The sequence below is a fragment of the Lepidothrix coronata genome, unplaced genomic scaffold (assembly GCF_001604755.1).
Source record: "Lepidothrix coronata isolate B3197 unplaced genomic scaffold, Lepidothrix_coronata-1.0 Scaffold306, whole genome shotgun sequence".
NCBI classification, from domain to species: domain Eukaryota; kingdom Metazoa; phylum Chordata; class Aves; order Passeriformes; family Pipridae; genus Lepidothrix; species Lepidothrix coronata.
Genome location: NW_016690486.1, coordinates 550,588 through 572,004, shown reverse-complemented (window position 1 = coordinate 572,004; position 21,417 = coordinate 550,588). Strand labels below are relative to the sequence as shown.

The 21,417-nt window shown below is 36.9% G+C and overlaps 1 protein-coding gene across 9 annotated transcripts in view; it reads left to right on the top strand.

The window, feature by feature from the left end:
* Positions 1 to 21,417, top strand: part of ULK4 (unc-51 like kinase 4) — a 236,108-nt gene that overhangs the window by 56,124 nt on the left and 158,567 nt on the right. For all 9 annotated transcript variants that reach the window (XR_001878447.1, XR_001878446.1, XM_017837568.1 and 6 more), the window contains exons 19-21: positions 1,445 to 1,528; positions 12,984 to 13,145; positions 20,460 to 20,642. Coding sequence is in view for 7 of the 9 variants with exons in the window: in XM_017837568.1 (XP_017693057.1) it covers positions 1,445 to 1,528; positions 12,984 to 13,145; positions 20,460 to 20,642 (429 nt within the window). In the remaining 2 variants the exon portion in view is untranslated. The remainder of the gene's footprint in view (positions 1 to 1,444; positions 1,529 to 12,983; positions 13,146 to 20,459; positions 20,643 to 21,417) is intronic.

The following is a 21,417-nucleotide window of genomic DNA, read 5'->3' as shown; positions in this document are numbered from 1 at the left end:
TACGTTAAGCCTTGGAAGACAAACTGCGATTAAATGTCAACATGCTGTTACTCAGATAAGATGAAGGAGGTGGAATATAGTAGATCTGCTGTCTCTGTTGGATGTCAAGCCACTCTTATTATTATTGTCTGTAAATTACTCCAAGGAGGAGTTGTTCCATACTTCCTAATACCAAGTTAGCAGAAAAAAGCTTACAAATGGGAGATTTAACAAACTCATTTCCTCTATTAATATATGTGGTAAAGAAAATTCTGTTTTCAATAAAGAGAGAAAATTAATTTTACTAGACAATTCAGTAATAGTCTTCCCTGATAATCTGCCGTGCTTCAGTTAAATGCCTGAAATTGTCGCATCATATATGTTGTATTACTGTAAGTCATTCAGAAATCAGCAAAGTTAGAAAGTACAGTTTGTTTCTGCATCGTCAGTGTCCACCTTGCCCATACTATGCTTTTTATAGTAAAGAATTAATTAGAATGCTAAAAATAATTTGGGAATATAATCAGTACAGTTCAAGAATTGTATAATTTCTGAAGAAATTGTTGCTCGTTATCCTTTGTCACCGTATTAAAACAAGTTACACATGGGTTTCATGGCCTATAGTATTCATACTACCCAATGCTTATTATTTCTCAATTTCTTTCCCAAAAGAGACTATTATTTCACTTGCAAATAACTCTGTGTTACTAGCCTGGATATGGAAATTGTTGCAGTAAACTCTTAATGATATCCAAGTGTCCCGTTTTAAACTTGAAATTTTACAGTAGGCAACTATGGGGGGTAGGGGGAAGTGGAGTTCACTTCTAATGGAACAATCAACCCCCTGATTCAACCAGCAGTGAATTAGCCCCTATAACAGGGTGATTTCAAGGAAATATACATCAAGATCTTGGAACAGTGTTCATATGTACTGAAAGCTACACCAGACAGTAAATTTTATTAAACACTTGATATCTTCTTTTATGTATGTAGAGTATTTTTTTCAAAAGTAAGTTGGTTTTTTTTTGGTTGCCAGACAAAATTAATTGATTTTTTTTGGTATAATTAAATCACATTTAAAGAGAAGCATTACTACCTCTTAATAGTCCATTTTCTTTTTCTGAGGAGCTCAAAATGATTGCGAGGAATACAAGAATATTTTTTAGCATCTCTGTGAATTAGAATGAATTAGAATGAATTGATGAAATGCAGGAGTATTAGGACACATTCTGTTATGGATTTTGGAGACTATTTAAATAAGCTAATAAACTATCAATCTCTGTGCTGCACATGAAATAACATTAAATAGTAATAATGCCCTGGAATTTAATATATTTCATAGCATATGTTAATTTGAAATGTGTATAATATGAACCTTATTAAGAATCTGTTGCCCATTTTTTATGTGACTGAGATTATTGTGATTTTTTTGATTTAATCATTTGTGCCGCTGGCTTCATTTCAGGAGGAAAAAGGGGAGCACCCCAGAGAATGCTGGGCTGTTCCCTCAGCTGCTTACACGGTGCTAATGAGGTGTCTCCGGGAAGGGGTAAGGCTCTTTCATGGTCCTCAGTAGAATTTCTCCACAGTAATAACCCTTTAGGCGTTGTGTGAAGATTGTAGCCTGCAGCACTGCAGTACCTTGTCAACCAAGTATTGCTCTTGAATTTAAATAATCGTGATAAGACCATGACCTAAGCAAGAGATTAATGCAAAAATGTAGTTGCTCTCTGTATAATCAACATTTATGTATTGCTGCTTGTTTTGGGGGAAATGGGATAGTAAATATAAATTACTGTTAATAAATGTGGAATTTATTATTGACATAGGTATCTTTTGAGAAATGTTTTGGCAGTTTGTGCTGTCCTCTTGCAATTTGATTTTCATACATCTTCATAAATCTTTGAGCAAGATTTCAGTTTCTATTTCGAAGTGGCTGATGCACAGGTTTTTTTTAAACTACCTTTTTATCCTACTGGGTTGTTAGCATTCTTTTGAGCCTAAAAATTAATAACTAGGTTTATTCTCATACATGTACTATGCTGTGTTCTTCATTGTTTTGGGGGATGACTTAGCTGTGCTAGAAGAAGGGAAGAAAAACATGCATATAGTTCCAATTTGTAAAATGAAAAAGAATTGAGTGGAGGGTTTACATTCACTGTTTGTACGAGACCACTTGACTTTATTTTTGCCCAAGGCAAAGCTCAAGGCAGAAAACATGTCGGAGGTTGCTGGGGGGTGGAAAGCAAGAGGAAATGCATTTTTTTCCTTCCTTTTTGAGATCTTTATTGCATACAGATTGCGATTAATAGAGGAAGAACCTACATGCATTTTAATATATTCAAACTTTCACGTGATCAAGAACACACAACTGAGTTTGTATTGTGGACTATTTCCATCTCATAATTAGAGTAAGATGTCACTCTAAGGCACATTAAGCGAGATGCTATTTAATTATAAATTTAGTAATAGAAGACGTGCTATTTCTGTATATTCAGTGTAGAGAAACTAAATCGAGACATCCATAAGACACTAATTTATTCCTATAGAAAAAAATCACTTCTTAGTCCTGAAACATGTCAAATTTTTCTTAATAATTTATCTTGATTTATTTTACTTTAAAAAAATAACACAAAATAGAAATAAATTTCCTATGCAATAGTTGAAATTAAATTTAATTAACAGAAGTTTAAAGTTATGTCTAGGCTAGCCAAGTACAACTTTGCACTTCTACACTTTTCTGTTTGTGAAGATGCTCATTTGTAATGGCGATATATTTTTTTTTAACACATGTTTGAAGCCGTAAAAATATAGACTACTTTAGGATGAAATGAATGTCTGAGGGTCATCTAATCCAACCTCCTGTTCACATTAGGTCTAAATAGATTTCTCAGGACATGTTTGTTTGACTCTCAAATGTCTCTAAGAGTTATGGTCTCACAAGCTTTCTGAACAATGCCTGGACCACCTTCATAGGAAAAAGTTTTTATTTGTATATGATTGGAGTTTCCACTTGTGGCCATTGCCTCTTATCCTATGGCTGTGCGGCTCAGAGACCATTTGTCCCCAACTTCTCTTTATTCTTTTATCAGGTAGTTGTAAACAGTAGTCAGATCTTCCCTGAACCTTCTTTTCTCAAGGCTAATCAGCTCTCTTACCCCTTCCTCATATGCCATGTGCTCCAGCCCTCAGACCAATCTGATTTTGTTCTGTGATGGGGACATGGGGAGCCATGGACATTGAATGCTTTGACTTTAGGAAGGCATTTGACACACTCTTTTATAGTCCCCTGATAATCAAATGGTAGGAAGTGATTAAATGGAAGATAAGGTGGGCAGGAAAATATGCTCAGGTGATCAGAGGTGCAAAGTCCAGCCAATAACTATCAGTTCCTCAGAGATCAATACTGATTAATGTCTTCAGTAATTAGCAGAGTGACTGATTGGAGTGTATTCACCAGTTGTGAGCACCAAATGGGTGGGGAGAGCTGCATCAGTATTCTGGATGTCATGACTGCTGGTCAAAAGGACTGGAACAGACTGGAGAAATGGGCTGACAGCACTCTCATGAAGTTCAACAAAAGTGAGAGCAAGGGCTTGCTTCTGAGGTGCAGTAGCCCCCTGCAACAGCACAAGCTCCCTAGGAAGCAGTTCTGCAGAAAGGGACTTGGGGGTAGCAATGGCAGGTTGAACATGAGCCAGCAGCGTGCCTTAGCAGCAAAGAAAAGCTGCAGCAACACCAGCTGTATTAGCAAGAGAGTACCAGATTCAGGGAAGTGATTCTTCCTCTCTGTTCAGTGCTAATGAGACCACATCTGGAGTACAGTGTTCAGTTTTGGGCTCCTCAGTACAAGAAAGATATTGATATTCAAGTGTGAGTCCAACCGAGTGCTACCAGGATGATAACTGGAAGAAAACTCCCTAATGCTGAGGATTGCTCCTTTAGTCATTGCCTGATATGTTATGATAGAGAGCATGTTGAATGTTTTCTACTTACATTCAAACAGTCTTTTTCACAGAGAATAAAGCACAAACTGTGGTCACATGTAAAGAAAATTAGGATTAAGTGCCTTTCATCTTTTTGTTTTTAAAGGGAATTAAGTAATATGAAAAAATTAGTTTGGGCCTTTGAAGATTTTGTGGTCCAGCTTCCTGTCAAAATAGCGCCAGCTTCTAGTTGGATTCCAACTAGCTTTCTACATACCTTTTAGTTCACTTAAGTCTAGGTCTTTGCTATTTGGTTACTTTTAGGAAACCATTTGGAGAGCCTTGTTAAAGCTAAAGTAAATTAAACCCACTGCCTCCTGTTGGTCCACTGAGCCCATAACTGTGTAAGGGAAGCTTGTCCTGTTGGTCAGGTGGGTTTTGCTCTCTATAAACCTGTTCTAACTTTACTAGTCTTCTTGACCATCATGCACCTGCAAGTAGAATCCAGGAAAACTTGCTGTGTGGTTTTTACAGAGACAGAGTTTGGAATTCCTCTTCTTGCCCTCTGGTGGTCATGCCCTTTGCCCCACACCCTCAGTGAACAGGAGTATCTTTGCCCCACACCCTCAGTGAACAGGAGTATCTCCTGATCACCAGAAACTTGAAGATGTGTGCTCTCTCAAAACAGTGCTGACTGCCGTCCTCGGCACATTTGGCTCCACCCTTTTTGGTTCAGTGGACTTATTCACATTCAGTTTGCTTAAATGTTCCGTACGTGTGCCTTCCTCTGCTGTAGGCATACTCTCCTATCTTAGACTGAGACTAGAGATCGAGGCAGAGAAGGTACTGACATCTTGAGCCTTTTCTGTGTTCTTTGGCCCCACCTCATTCAGCCACGAACTCAATTTTCCTCAATCTTACTTTTGTTACTGACGTACCAATAGAAACCCTTCTTGTTGCATTTTTAATGTCTCCAGTTTTCAAATCAATGCTCTCTTTGCTAACCAAATATACAGGCTCTAATATGTTGTGGGGTTTTGTTTGAGGTTTTTTGTTTGAGTGTAAGTTTATGGGTTTTGAACCTTGTCCAAGTGGTGAGTGGCTCACATTGCTTACTGGCTGATATGCAGAGGAGTGTGTGAATGACACTTCCTTGCCCCCATCTTTTTGCAAAACAGGAGATAATAAAAATAGTTAAAATGAGCAATCTAGATTTTTTTAAGATCTAACTTAAAACTAAAATGAGATTACATGTAAATTTTATTGCTTCAACTAGTAAAGCACTGGATAAGAAAATCCTGAAAATATTGTCTAAACTTCCTTCACTGTGCTTAATGTTCTTTGGCTGCAGCTCAAGATCTTGGCTGCTGTATTTCTTTATTTTACATTTTAGCCTGTCATCTAGAATTTATTCAATAAATTTCCCTGATCTAAGAATTTATTACATCTAGGTAAGCTTTGCATTGTAACATTAGTAATTAAAAAATAATTGAAATTTATTAAAGTAATAAATTAATTCAAATTGTTCTAAGCTCATTTAATTAAATTTTTTTGGAGTGATTATGTGTATATTGTCTCAGTATTTATGGAAGTGGCAAACTAACTTTTCGTAATAAAGTCTGAATTACCACAGTGTATTATATATGCATTATAAATACTCTACTTGTAATTTTTATTGCCAGTTAAGAAGCTTTATTTAATGTATTTAATAAGAGTTCAAGAAGATAAAACCAGTTTGTGTCATTCAATACTAGACTTCATATAGCTTTGTGTTTTGTGAGGTAGGTTTGCCATTCTTCATGTCATTATGAACTACTCTGAAATATTCTTGGATTTCTGAAGTTTTATAAGATTTGTCAGTATCAAAGCAGAATTGCCCTCTGAAACAGAACAGTAGAGCAGGAAGGAGTTTGAAATGTGTTTGTCCCTTTTGTTTGCCAGTAAAGGAACAAAATGTTCAGAAAATGCAGGTGGTATCGTTTCCACATGTGTTCTGTGCCTGAAAATTCAACAGTGACAAAAAAGTGTATGTGTCAGTGAAAGGAGTTTTAGGGTGGTGGAGTAGAAGATTGGGAAAGTCTTTTGTCTGTAGGGGATCACAAGTTCAGATTTCCTGCACTTCAGTGGTGGTAACTTGAGATAGAAGCTGATTTTCAACTCAGGCAAAGAATGGTTGTGTTCAATGATGTGTCAAAATAAGGAAATTGGTACACTCATAAATAAGTAAATGATAAGCTTAGTTTGACATGTTTAGTTTTGGTATAATGTTGCAGCCTGTCAGAATGCATGTAGTAAATATTCCAGTATTTATTTACTAATCTTTTCCAACAACTGTTTCCAACAGTGACACAAAATGCCCATTCCAGGCATCTGTATTTGTGTCTAAGTTCAACTTCCAAATATTTGTGTGCAGTCACTTAAAATAGCAGGGTCCTGATTTCTGCAGATAAAGTGCTTATTAGCTCTTACAGTTCCTATGTTATCCAGTCATGAAAGATACTTTCTGACTCAGAAAGGATATTCTTATTTAATACTAAGTATCTAACACTAATGTGACTACCCTTTTCCTTTCATCCATTTTACTTAGTTTATTCAAAACTCTGTTGCTCAAGTTGCCGTTGGGTACTTGACACCTAATGAATCATCCTGTTTGTTATTTGAATCTCATCATTGACTTACATATATTTTTTTGTTCTTTGTTATGACATTTAAGGTTCAACCTAATCTTAACTAAATGAAGTCTCAGCTTTCATTTCTGCTTTACATCTGTTCCTCTTCACAGTTATATTCCAGTCAATCCTTTCACCTTTCTGCTTCCACTCTTTTCTCTCTTACATTGGCATCTCCCTTCCTTCAGATCCTCTCTCGTCTTAGAACTGATAGTCTTTCCCATATCCAAACTACTTTTTGATGTCTTTTTAATTTTTTCTTCTTTGATTTGGTCTGGATTATGGTGCTTTGACAAGGTTGTTTACTGAAACTAGACTGTGGTGCCAGAAGCTGTGTGCAAACCTCCTTTTCAGTCTTCCTAAAACTGGAACCATTGAAAAATCTTTCAGGAGCTTGGTATCTGTCCATTTCTGCTTACAAATGGCATGTGAATATAAAGTACACAATTATATGCAATTTTAGTAATAACTTCATAGAATCTCAAAAAAAATTATATACAGGCATTACACTTGCATAGATAAATAAATATATACAGCTGTAGCTAATTAGCTGTTTCTGGCTCTTAAAATGGGCATAATCCTCTCATTTTAAAGAGTGGCACCTGGAGAATGTATTTGAGTCAGAAATAGTGAATGAGTTTATCAAGGATAATTTTCTGTCTCTTGGATGTGCAAGGTACTGTGTAAGCAAGGTTTTTAATAAATTAGAGCTTGCCAGTAAGCTATATAGTACATATTTCCCTCTTTCATATGGACTTCTTTCTTTATTAGGGAGCAAACTATAAGTCTGAGGGCTTTGGTTCTGAACAGATGAGGAATTTTAATAATAATAAAAGAAAACTTAAAAAAAATAATTGCCAATATAAAATATAAGGCAGTATGTTTTATAATGTAAATTCTTAGTGAGAATAGTTCCTTTACATTGAACTTGGAGGAGAAAGGAAAATTTAGAGGAGAGCAGAATAAATTCATAACTGTTTTCTCAGAAAGTATAATATAGCCTAGAGTATCACAGTGTCAGTCTGAATCATATATATTCTCACTTTTATTTCTTTTTTTGTCATCAGTTTTTTACTTTACTGGCAGAATTGCCTATAGTATAAAAGTAATACTCTGAATCATATACAGTATCACTTTTATTTCTTCTTTAGATATCAATTCTCTAGTTTATTGCCAGAATTGTAAAACATTTTTCTGCAAAAGGTGTTTACAAGGTTTTTTCCTATGTATTCATTCTTCTCTGTGAAGGCTTTATATTGCAAATTGTTGCCAAAATGAGATTTAATTCTTAGAATCATGAATTCTCAGGGGGATACAGCTTTACTTCATTAAGCCATTATGTGTGTAGTTTCTTTTTATTCTCTCTTTAGATAAAAGGAAAAAGTGTATGGAAGTTGATTTAGAAGAATGATGGAATACAGTGTTACTTGCTGAATCTTTCAGCTTTTAATGTTTCTTTATCAGTATGATGTGGTTACTCAAATGTGTGCGTATACACACACACACACACACACACACACACACATATATATATATAGTATAGCATAAAAAGATCATAGAACCATATAATGTCACAGTTTGGATAGGACCCACAAGGATCATTGAGTCCAACCCTAAATCCAGCACAGGTCACCTCAAGAGTCACACCATGTGGCTGAGAGCATTGGCCAAATGCTTCTTGAACTCTGCCAGGCTTGGTGCTGTGACCGCTTCCCTGGGGGGGGGAGCCTGTTCCAGTGCCCAACTACCCTCTGGGTGAAGAAGCTTTTTCTAATATCCAACATAAACCTCCCCTGACACAGCTTCATGCTGTTCCTGTGAGTTGTCACCAGAGAGAAGAGATCAGTGCCTGCCCCTTCGCTTCCCCTCATGAAGATGTTGAAGACCACTGTGGGATGATGGATAGAGTTAAACCTAGAGCAGATTCAGAATTTTAGGGTAAAAAGCAGCTGCAACTCCCTGGATGGACTGAGGTTGACATGCTACCCAATACAACAATTCACATCTGCTCGGAGAAACAGAACAGAGTATGGAACAAAGTGGAGACTACATGGCCCCCCTGCATTTTAATCCCAGCAGAATGGGAGAACATTGTTGTACTGAGACTGTACAGTACCTGTCTGACAAGGGAAAATCAAGATGCTCTGCTGCTGAAGCCAACAACCTTGTCAAAACCCCTCCTCAGGTGCCAAGCCATGACCATCACCCCCCTGCCCCTATTAGGTACACCAATCAGAAATAGAAGGTATTTATGACTAGAGCCACTCAAACTCCACCCAAACATAAAGAAAATAGTATAAAAGTAAGTTGGAGATAGGGGGAAAGTGGGAGAAGACCTCCACCGAAACTGCTGGGATCAGTCGATGGGCTGAGTCCACCTTCTCTCCCCCCCAGAGGGACACCTTGGGTGAGAAATATACTCTACACACATTGAATGCTGCTTTTAGGACTAGAACTTTTGCTTGTGCTTACCACGTAGTATATTAGTAGAGTGCTTCATATCAGAGCTTGTGCTTGCTTAATATATTAAGCATATATATCATTAATATATGTAGATTGCTTTAAAACATATTTTTGCCATAGACTATCACTGACAACCTTTGAACTTTATTAATCTGTCACAATTCTTATTAATAAAAAGTGTTATTACGTAAACTCTTAAAGTGAATCCTTGCAGTTGCCGGCAGTGGATAACACCTGCTGAGGGGTCTTCTCTCTGTTGAGTCCCCCCTGAAAGGGTGGTTGAAGTACCCTCTGACCTTGAGGATTTGTTGGTGATCTCATTACGAGATGCTGACAAACTGTTGGACACCAGGGTCTTGACTCTCCTGGGGTACCGACAGTCAAAAATCTAAACTCTCACCTTTCACCTGACAACCAGGATGAGGTGTCTCCTCAGTCTCCTCCAGACTGAACAGACCGAGTGACCTCAGCCACTCCTCATATAGATTCTCTTCTAGACCCTTCACCATCTTTATTGCCCTCCTTTGGATGCTCTCTAATAGCTTAATATCTTTCTTATATTACAGTGACCAAAACTGCACACAATATTCAAGGTGAGGCTGCCCCAGTGCAGAGCAGAGTGGGACAATCCCCTGACTTGACCGGCTGGCAATGCTTTGCCTGATGCCCCCTAGGACACGGTTGGCCCTGCTGGTTTCCAGGGCACTGCTCGCTCAAATTGAACTTGCAATCAGCCAGGACTCTCAAATCTCTTTCTGTGGCACTGCTTTCCAGCATCTCATTCCCCAATCTGTCCATACCTCCAGGGTTACCCCATCTCAGGGGAAGAATCCAGCACTTGCTCTTCAGTTCATCATTACCCAGTCCTCTAATATGTCAAGGTCTCTCTGCAGGGCCTCTCTGCCTTTAAAGGAGTCAACATCTCAGCTTAGTTCCATCAGCAAACTTACTTTCGAAAGATCATAAAATATTTTATCTTAACCTTTAATAGAACAGAATTATGCTACTTTTAGGTAGTATGTTGGTTAGCATAGTGACTATACCTTCACTGCCTCCAAAACTTTTAGTGCACTGTGAAGTTTTTAACAGTTGATAAAAATATGCAGTAGATTCAGTTATTTCAAAAAGTGAAAGTAGATTCTTTTATGATGTTTATTTGCATTTCCCCCCTCAAAATTGGAATAGAAAGACTTGATTAAAAGGAGCTCTCTTTTAGCAGTTTTCAGCTATTTACTCTTTCAGTATTTGCATTTTCACTCAGGGCTCTTTTCCACTAAGCATCCATGACTTTACTGGAAACAGATACATCTGCAATTGTTCTACATGACTGAAAATTAGGAGCTTTAAGTGTGTTTTATAAAACTAGATGGAATCTAAACCCACTGAAAATAAAGCATGTGCTTCTTTTTTTGTACTGTTCTATTCATAGATTTAGATTTGATGCAGTTCATGATATGGACAGAGTGTAACTGATACATGGAACTGCTTTCCTCATATCTTGAAGATCCACTTCTGTTCACTAACAAAGCTTATGTCCTGGTAACATCCGTGGATGACTCATTTAGTTAAGAGGCCAAATATTAGTTTAGATCAGATTTCTCGCCCAGGCAGCTAATTAAGCAGAAAATGGCGCAAGTCATGTTGCTTAGATGATGCTCAGAAGAGGAGCTGAAATAGATGATCCCAGAGGAGCTGAAATGGATGGTCTCAGGTGGCAGCAGTTAGACTAACTTCGACGGCGTCATTGAATTTTTAGAGATGGTACATGACCTTTTTCTAGCCAAAGTAGCACGACTATCTGCAACAGGGCATAACTCATCTGTGGCTGAAAGGAAATAAAGCATGCCTACAGGACCAAATTTTGCAAAGAAAAGCTGTAATTGCATCTGGAAATTTGTTTACATTAATGATAACTATTATCTGCTGTATATTGCTTTGATTATGATTAATTAATGAGATTATAGTTCATTTATTAAGTGTTTATGCCTGCTTAAAGTAGGATTGGAGTCCCAATTGGCATTCTTAGTATTCACATCCAATATAAGAGAGACTTAACTTGACTATTAATGTTTCAGTAATGGATTGGATTGTTACATGCATATAGTCAGTTTGATAAATCCATGTATTTTTACCCTAACTGTTCAAAAAAAAAAGACTGAAATTCATAAGTATAATTCACAGAAAAATATTAAAACTGAACATTATTCATAAAAGGTTTTGAGAATTTTAATTTGGTAAACATGTATAAATATTTGTATACTTAGGTCTTTAATAGATCAAAATGATGCAATGTATTGCATTAATGAAAACTGTAAAAAGATAGAAGCCTAAATCCTCTGGTCTGTGAATCAGAAGGAAGACCACAGAAATCAGTGAAGTTTTATAAAAGAGTGTAACTGATTTAGATGGAAATTGGCTTCAGTATTTCTTTTAACTGTTCTGAGTAGGTCTGCAGTTCTTTGGAGGAACAGGAAGGATTAGCATGAAAATGACGAATACAAAATTTTCTATTTTTTTTTTACAACATTATACTAGGGTTTCCAAATATATCTACATCAGTATCTATATTTTAAAATACCTAAGTCAGTAGAAGGAAGAGTAGCTATTGAGTATATTTTTAATGAAGTTCTCCCCTTTGGGAAGGCTTTTGTACTGCTTTCTGAAAGGTCTCATTGTCATTGCTCAAAGTTGTTGGTGGCTCTGATTGTAAAGATAAATGTCAGAAATCCAAAGGTTAGCAGGATAATATTAGAGATTAGTTTAAGAAAGAAATCAATTAGATATTATGATGAATTATTTGTGAAGCCAGGCTATGAGGACAAATTCTTACATTAAAATTCACTCTTGCTGAATTCAAGAGTGCCATTTAAGACATTGTTGAAAGACTTCATTTATTCTGTAATTAAAGACTGAGATGAGGTGCAGCAATGCATAGCCAAAAAAGCACCAGCAATATATCTTCCAGTTCTGTTAAATACTGATTTTAAGTGAAAGCAGAGTGAAGAAAAAAGAAGAAAGAAGAGATACTAAAGAAATTAGAGGGAAAAGAGAGAGAGAAAAAGTAGACTGCTTTTAACTGGTATGTATTAAGTTAAGCTTTCATTTGAGTCAGTAACAGTTTTCTTGAGAAAAAACTGCTGCCATGTGATGTTCATGGTGTGCTGATTGCTCATGATTATTCTGCCATGACGTTTTTTATTCCACGGAGACATTATAGTATGTATAGTATTACATAGATATTAGAGCTGCATGTACAGTGGCTCTCCACAAATGAGTTTGCAGATAAAATGATTTAATTAGTATTAAAAATACTCAGGATTCAGAGTCTCTTATGGAAGTTTAGGAATTCATGTAGTAAATGGGACACAGTAATTTGTCTTAAACATTGTTCAGGATTGTCTGTTTCAGGAGAAGAAGAGAAGGGTGTTAAATTGCAAGAAGGCTTTTTCTTTATCCCAGGGATTGTTGACTCTTCTGAATAAAGAGGGTTTAATGAAATTAATTTAATTTTTCCCTAATGTAACTGTATATCTCATAATCTTGCTATTCAGAGCCTGTTGTATTGATGAGTTTTGACACATATTCATTCATTCAGAAAGTTCTGCTCATGGAACACCTCTAACATAACAAAAGCTTTTCATTTTTAATGACTGCATTTAATTTGGCGTGGTCATTTGGAGCCGAAAGGTTTAGTACTAAGTTATACTTGTACTAAATTGTCTTTGCATTAGAAGGCAAAGTGGAGGGAAGTAGGATCTGTAAACATAACTTGGTCACAACATGAGGTTTCCTCTGAAATTACTTTGGCAAGTGTCAAATAAAATTAAGAAACCACACCAAGACAATATACATGGAAAAAAATGTGGACATAGGTGGTAGTTTAAAAACAAATCAGAAATATTAGAAACATTTGTATATGAGTTTCCCTTTCCTCTCCTTCTTACAGGAAGACCGGGTAGTGAACCATTTGGCAGCAAAGATAATTGAAAATGTTTGCACTACTCGTGCATGCCATGCACAAGGATTTATTACAGGAGAAATTGGACCTGTCTTGTGGTACCTTTTCACACATTCTGCAGTAGATTCTTTGAAGATAACTGCTGTTTCGGTAAGGAATTTCCTTCTGTGACATAGAAATGTTTTGGCATTGAAAAACATTCTGAATTGACACTGAAACATGTTTGAGCATGTTTGCTGTGTGTGTGTGTATTTATATTTCAGACTACATTAAAATATGTTTTAAAAATTTCTGAAACTGAAAAGTGCATGCATTACAGTTCCATGCTTATGAAAAGTCCTTGTGATTCATCATTTTCTGAAACATATATTTTCTTATGTTGGTAATCATGAGTTATGTTTGAAAAGTTTAAACTTTCGAAGAATCAATTAAATTTTTGCAAAGTTGAAATTTCTTTTTTGTATGATGTTTTAAATGAGAAGTGTTTGTTCTCTTATCACAGACTTAATTAGAAGACTTATTTGATATCATCATGTTACTTTCTATAAAATTGTCAGGGCTAGGCTTTGCACTGAATTTTTAAGGTAATATAGGATGATAACAGGACAAACAGAGCTATGTTGTGGAAGAAAAAGTTTTGGAACAAAAGGACTTGTGAGATAGAAAATACTTAGCAGGTCTGTGACTTTAACCGTATCTCTTCTTGACAAAACAAAAGCATTACCCACCAATACAGGTAATATTTTAGAACTGAACAATAGGTTGTCTTATTTTAAATGAAGTGTGATAAGTGGATACTGATTTCCTAAGTAGAGGTCAGGCTCACTGATGAGTTTACTGTTGGCCTCCCAGATGGGAAATGGTAACCTTTCTCCTGCAGCAGTGTGCAGGTAGACACATCTAGCATTGAGGCAATAAAAGAGAGAGAATTAAAAATATATCTGATGTGTGGCTGAAGAAATAAATAGTAGGATAAACTGATAATTTAAAACATATATGCATTTATTAATTATTTATCTCGTGTATTTATGGCAGAGTCTTGCCTGAGACATAAACTGCTCAAATATTGGGAAAATGTCTTGACATTTTAGAACAGGAAACTTATTGAGTAAAATACATGTTACAGAAGCCTTTGCACCTGAAATTCTTTGCAAAAACACTCTTAGGACTTTTATGGATAGAGAATTGTCAGTCTCTAAATATGTAAAGTATATGTGTGAGTGTCTATTAGACTGCTTTTCCAGACAGAGTCTTTTTGATACTTTACCTGTTTGAGCTGTGAGTTTTATGCTTACATCAAGACTGTATATATAGTAAAAGACTTAAGATTAGAGTTATAATTTCCTTTACTTACTGGGTTTTTAAAGTAGCCTGCTTGATCTTTCCTACCACTACTTTTGCTATAAGGGATGTTTCATATCTTGTGCTTTCTGTTCTTGTCAATCATTAGACTGGGCACTTGTTATTTTTTTGCTATTAGGTCATAGCCCCTTATTTTTTTCTCTTTCAGTTCATCCTGAAGTTTTATTCCTGTTTTTCTGCCTATCCACTTGGAGAACTTTGCTTTTTTCATTTACCATTCTGTTGACTCCTACAGCAGACTTCCAGAACTGCTCCGTTTGCAGGGCCCAGTTGGCCAATTATACCTCTTTTGTGTACCACAGTGACCAGCATATCCCAGAGAAACTCTCTGTCTCAATTACATTCGGACAATGAGCAAAGAAAGATCATCAGAGGAAATGTGTGGGTTTGTCTTTTGTTTTTTTGCTATTGAAAAGTCGGTTTCTTCTTGGACAATATAATATGCTTGAGGTGGGCAAGAGCTTTTTTCTGTCCAGTAATATGCAGAATTATACTTCTGATTGTCAAGGATAAACTTGTCATCAGTGTAGACGCACTACGGCCTTCTGTAGCCATGGGCTCTGAGGTTATTGTCAATGCCATACAGTTTGCACACTTTGCCCTTAAATTAAGTGTCTAGTGACTATGAGAAATTGTGTTGTTTGTCCCACTCTATCTTCAGCCTGTTTTGAGGTCCCAGATCATTCGATCCTCCCAAGGCTTTAAGGTTGAGGTGAGTCACTAAGAAATCTTTTCTTTGTCATAGTGTTGATGTTACGGATATCTAGCCTCTCTTAAGCACTACTGATGAGAAGAAAATCTTCATGTATCTTAAGTGGAACTTAGCAAAAAATGTGTAAGAGGAAGTTAAAACCTGAAAAGCTTATTGTAGCCTAGTTTGCCACTCTTTTTTTTTCTTTCTTTTTCTCTTTTTGTGTCCATTATCTGCTACCACTACATACTAGTCAATAAGGCTTTATTAATTGCTCAGTTCAGTCAAACAGTGCTGGTGTTTGTGTGGTCTCTTCCAAGTGATTGAAAGTATCATAGATTTTCAGTTCCTTAGTTCCTTCACCTCTTGTTCCTGCAGCTGTGATAGAGCAACCTGATCTTTATGGGCTTCTTGCTCAGCTAGGGATGTTAAATGCAGTGACATGTATAGTAAGTTGCAATATTTAATGCTACACATTCAAATTGAATAATCTGACACTCCTGGGTTGACACTGTGACGTGTAATGACACTGTTTTTGCCAAGCTTTTGCCTCCTGATTTTTTATTTCTGTTTGAAATCTTTGAATTTTTGTTATAAAGCTTATCAGTCCTCAAATACTGCTCTAGAAGCCCTCTTATAGATGACATATGTTAGGATGAAGCAATGTGTTTTAGGAGGTCATGATAACCGCAATTACCAGAATTTCCTAGAGAAACTCAGCTGATTTGTGGAACATCCTTTCAATGACAGTTGTCAATCTAAGTAAAAATGATGGCTTTCTATAATCTTATTACCATTTCTCTCTCAGATTTTTAGCAATGCATACTTTGGTGTTGAGGCCTGCATTTTAAAAAGATGACCAAGTTGTGTGTGCACACTGAGGTCTACTGAGACAAAATTTCTTCAACATCTTCACAAAATCACATAATATGCCAAGTTGGAAAGGACCCATAATGATCATCTAGTCCAGGACCATCCCCAAGAGTCACATCGTGTGAGAATACTGTCTTCTTGACAGTATTCTTGAACTCTGTCAGGCTTGGTGCCTGTGACCACTGCCCTGGGGGGCCTGTTCCAGGACCCAAACACACTCTGGGTTAAGAACCTCTTTCCAATATCCAACCTAAACCTCCCCTGACACAACTTCAGGCCATTCCCTCAGGTCCTGTCACTGACCATCACAGAGAAGAGATCAGTATCTCCCCCTTCTCTTCCCCTCATGAGGAAGTTGTAGACTGTGATCAGGTCTCCCCTCAGTCTCCTCCAAGCTGAACAGACCAAGTGACCTCAGCTGCTCCTTATACGGCTTCTCCTCAAGGCTCTTCACCATCTTCATTGTCCTCCTTTGGATGCTCTCTAATAGTTTAATATCTTTCCCTATATTGCAGTGACCAAAACTGCCACAATATTCAAGGTAAGGCTGCACCAGTGCAAAGCAGAGAGGGACAATCCCCTCCCCTGACTGGCTGGTGATGCTTTGCCTGATGCCCCCCAGGATACAGTTGGCCCTCCTGGCTTCCAGGGCACTGCTGACTCATATCCAACTTGCCACAGCCGAAACTCCCAGGTCTCTTTCCGTGGCGTTGCTCTTCAGCATCTCATTCCCCAGTCTGTACGTACATCCAGGGCCCCATCCCAGGTGCAGAATCTGACACTTCCCCTTGTTGAACTTCATATGTTTGCTGATTGCCCAGTCCTCTAATTTGTCAAGGTCTCTTTGTAGGACTCAAGGTAGAGCCCTGAAGAACCTCACTAGTGGCAGGTCACAAGTCCTGTGTTACCCCATTCACTGTAACCCTCCATGCTTGACCCATGAGCCAATTGCTCACCCACCACATGATGTGTTTATCCAGCTGTGTGCTGGACATTTTGTCTACAAGGATCCTGTGAGAGATAGTATCGAAAGCTTTACTGAAATCCAAAAGGATTACATCAACTGGCTTCCCTTATCAACTGGATGGATTACCTTGTCATAAAAGGAGATCAGGTTTGATAAGCAGAACTTCCGTCTCATGAAGCCATGCTGGCTGTGCCCAATGACTGTTGTCTTTCACGTGTTTTTCAGTACCTCTCATAACAATCTTCTGCATAACTTTACCAGGCACTGAAGTGAGACTGACCAGCCTGTAGTTTTTGCTGCTTTGTAATGAAACACTAAAGGAAGAACTTACTACTCAATGCTTGATATAAATCATGCATATGTATTAATACTGCTGAGGCATTTGGGTATATAATCTTAACTTTAGGAAAAAAATCAATCAATCGATATTGAAATCTAGTGCAGGCAGATTTTTTACCAGCTGAAGTTTATGGAGATTTCAGTGAGATACTAATTATAAAATACTAATGTATTCTCCAGCTATAGTATACTATATGATTTCTATATTCATTAAATTGTTGCTACAGATATCTAGGCATTTTTATTCTGCATGACCACATAAGCTGATATCATCAGTGTTCTATTTTATTTTATTTCCTACCTTGTTTGAATGTATCCTGAAGAATTTATTTGTGACTGACATCTATATTCAGATGTAAAAGTACATTTCTTTTAAGAAATACATGTGTCATATCTTTACTTAGAGTTACCATTCTGTCTGCAAAGCATCAGCAGTAAGGCACTATGGACTTTTACTTATCATTATTTCAATCAATAATAAAAATCTATCAAGAAGATTCTCTGTGTTTAGTCTCTGGAGTCAAGAAATTACACTTTAACTTTCCTTGCCTGTCAGAGGTGGCAAATGAGGACTGTGTCTCAGTATTATTTTTCTCTTTGGGGTCCAACATGCCTCAGGTACACATCACATATTTTGCCTGTAGAAAAGTTATGTCTTTTTATCATTTTGCTAGAAAAAAAAAATCTGTAAGATGTCAAGGTGATATTCTGACAAGCTCAGCAGCAGGAAGAATATTTTCTTTGCAGTATACTGAAAGTTTTTAAATTTTTTTTGAAGAATTTAAAATCTCATTTCTAAGCTTTTTCTACTGGAAGAGAAGTAACAAAATATAAGCCACTTAATTGGAAATTAGTTTGGGAAAACTCAACACAATATTTTTGGGGATTTGGTTTCTTTTTTTTTTCTTAAATAATTGGTGCTGTATAGTTTCTTTCAGAGATTTGTGTATTGCAGATACTTTTATGCATTCATTCTCAAACTTGAGAGACATGTAGGACACCCTGAAAGGGTGAATGCTATCCAGTCACATGTGGTATGTAAGACCAGAAGGATAGATCATAGAATCATAGAAATCTCAAGTTTGAAGTGACTGATAAGGATGATGAGGCTAGGGTTGGACCTGCTGAGAGAAAAGATGCTGGCTGAGGCTGGGCAGAGAGCAGGGACAGAGAAACCAATTCCAGGAGAAGCTCTGACAATGCCTTACTCTCACTGTGAACATTTCCAAGACTGCTGCCTGGAGATACCAGTTTCCAATTCCTGCTCCACCACCTTTTGACCCATTTCCACCTGTTCTCTCCAGGTACTGGATCTACTGAAGTGATTTAGAATGCTTTGTCCTGTATCCCCCATTAAATTCTATCTTCTGCTTTTCTGCTGAAGTGTTGGGCTCACTCATACAGCAGAGTGCTCTGTGACACACAAACTACTGGGAGTTTAAGGCTTCTCCCTTTGGCTGTTGGCGGGCTGGAGCTTTCCTTCTGCCTCCAATGCTTCAGTGTGATCCTAGAAGACAGCTATGTCTTTCCTATGAGATTTGCATGGAAGTCATCTGATGGCTTGTGGCTATGGTCACCTTTGTTTGACAAGGTCTGTAACAGAGAACCAAGGCATTGTCAAGCCTGCATGACACCATGTTAGCACACCAAGTTAGCTCCATGTTGCTTTGACACAGTCTGTCCCTGAGTTCCAGCAGTTCATTTGTAATATGACCCTCAAGGATATTTTTGGTGAATGCACATACCTCCTGCCCACTCATTTTGAGAACTCTGAATAGAGGTGAAGGGCTGTGTTGTGTTCTTGGGGAAATAAAGCAAGTACTAAGAAACTGAGATTGAGTGTCTGTGGTTTAAAAGAGGGGAGGGGGAAAATAATAAAAGAAGAAAAATTAAAAGCTGCAGTCGATTTGGTTCCTGGACCAGAAAGGACAAGGAAGAGCAGGAGCAGATTAGATGAATAGCAGAACAGCATCAATAACTTGTCTGTTAAATTCCTGATTTACTGCCTTTTGTGCCTTTTTTTTTTTCTAGTTTGTTTTGAGTAATGTTTCAGAGGGCACTGGGGAACTGGGCAGTTTCTGAGGTTCTTACATGGAAAGCTTTTCTCTAGTGATAGTATTCTGCATGTGTAATGACTACAGTTTCTCTTAAATGAGACCTCGCTATTGAGTGCACACCACATAAGCAGCAATTTCTAAATATAGGTGGTCTGAAGAGAACAAAGAAATTGTAAATATTACCTACTTTACATAGAAGAAAACCACCTTCAAAGTTTTTCCTGAAAATCAATTCAGGTTTTCATGTGAATCAAATAATTGACATAAGCTGTTCTCCTATCCTAACAGTACATTCAAGCCAAAGAAAAAGAAATTTTTAGTGTTTAAAGAGTCTTTTTTTCTTTATCTGTAGAGAACAAAAGCAGTTACAATATCTTGAAGGTTGCATTTTCACAGGTATCAAAAGGAAAAGCTGACTTGGAGATGAATCCACCCTGGAGGTAGTTTGGTAATGTTTGTTAGGAAATAACTAAGTTAGTAAACACTGAACAGGTTTGTGCTCACTTCACTGGAGCATGGTCACTTGTCTGCTTTTTCTGTTGGAATTTAATCCCTCATTTGTGCAAATCAACCATTTTGAGAATAGTTTGCATGTTTATTATACTAACCAATGTTCCATAACGAGTATCTAGATCTGTAGTAGTATAGATTCTAGATAGTGAACATATCAGATTATGGTCCATGAGCGGAGAGAGAGAATATGCCCATTTTTAGGGGGGCTAGAATTTCTGTAGTGTGTGCCATGTCTGTAATTTCTGCTCCCTGTACTCCTTGCTACTACAGTGTTATCTAATACTGCCTACATTCTGTGCTTGACGAAAGACTCAAGCATGGGCATGTGCTACTCCAATATTATTCTTCTATAGAGGAAAAGAGTGACTCTGTTTGATGTTGGTGTTGGTGTAGCAAATATTTGAATTTCATCTGTATGGAGTGTATAGCACTATATTTAGAAGAATTCCAAGTCTCTAAAAATAAGTAGTCTTTTCCCCTAATATCCCTAATCTTTCCCCTAATCTTTCCCCTAATCTTTCCCTTAATCTTATGAATGAATCTGTATGAATTCCTTATATTCCTAAACTACTGGAAAATTCACCACCTGCTTTTAATTTCCATTATCTTTCTTGACATAATAACAAAATAAATAACAATTTTTTTTTTTTTTACTTTTGTAGGCTTTATGCAGAATTACTCGCTCCTCACCTAGTGCTTTCCAGAGTGTCATTGAAAAAGTGGGATTAACAGCCGTACTGAATTCCTTGGCAAATGGAATATGCAAAATTCAGCAGTACATGCTCACCATGTTTTCAGCAATGTTGTCATGTGGGATTCATCTACAGAGATTGATTCAAGAAAAGGTTTGATTTCAGATTAATATTATTCAGTGGCATGGAGTTTCACTAAGGAAAAGTTAAAGTTTACTCTGCTAGTGGTTTTGGGTTTTCAAAATGTTTAACTCGGTGACATTTACATATCTGCATAGCAGAAAATGATGAATGTGTTTATTTTATATTTTTATTTGCTTAAAATCTAAATAGTAAGGTGTATAGTTTTTCTTTCTCTCTCACAGAACTTCCAGAAATGGTACTAATGGGTGTATACATTGTTACTGCAGCTAGAATTCAATCAATTCAGAAAACTCTGACCATAACTGATAATGGTCCTAAGTAAAATCAATAAGGAATGTGTGAGGATAGCTGTTTGACATAGCTCTTTTAGCCATTTAAAAGGGAAAATAATGAGTGTCCTGATTGAATCCGAAGCTGTACTTTATGCTCTCCTTAAAAGACCTTAGGCCAATTTGTAAGTGAAATGTCTTGCAGACATTAAAATGTCTAGCATTTTAATACCTTAGGGTTTTCTTTTTAGTGTCACTGAATAAAACTTCTAGGTTTGATATATATCTAATATAATTTTTGGTAGAGGTGACTCAAAGCTTTATATTTTTATCATCAAATTATTCTGTGTTTAGAGAAACAGTGTTTATTTTTTTGGCAGTATGTCTGCACAGTTCATAAATAAAAGTAATCTCCCTCTCCTTGGAAAAGATAAAAATCACAAAGAAAGTAGAACCTCTAGCTCTTGTTTTCATCAAAAACTCTGTTGCAATGTATGTTGTAACCTGACAATCAT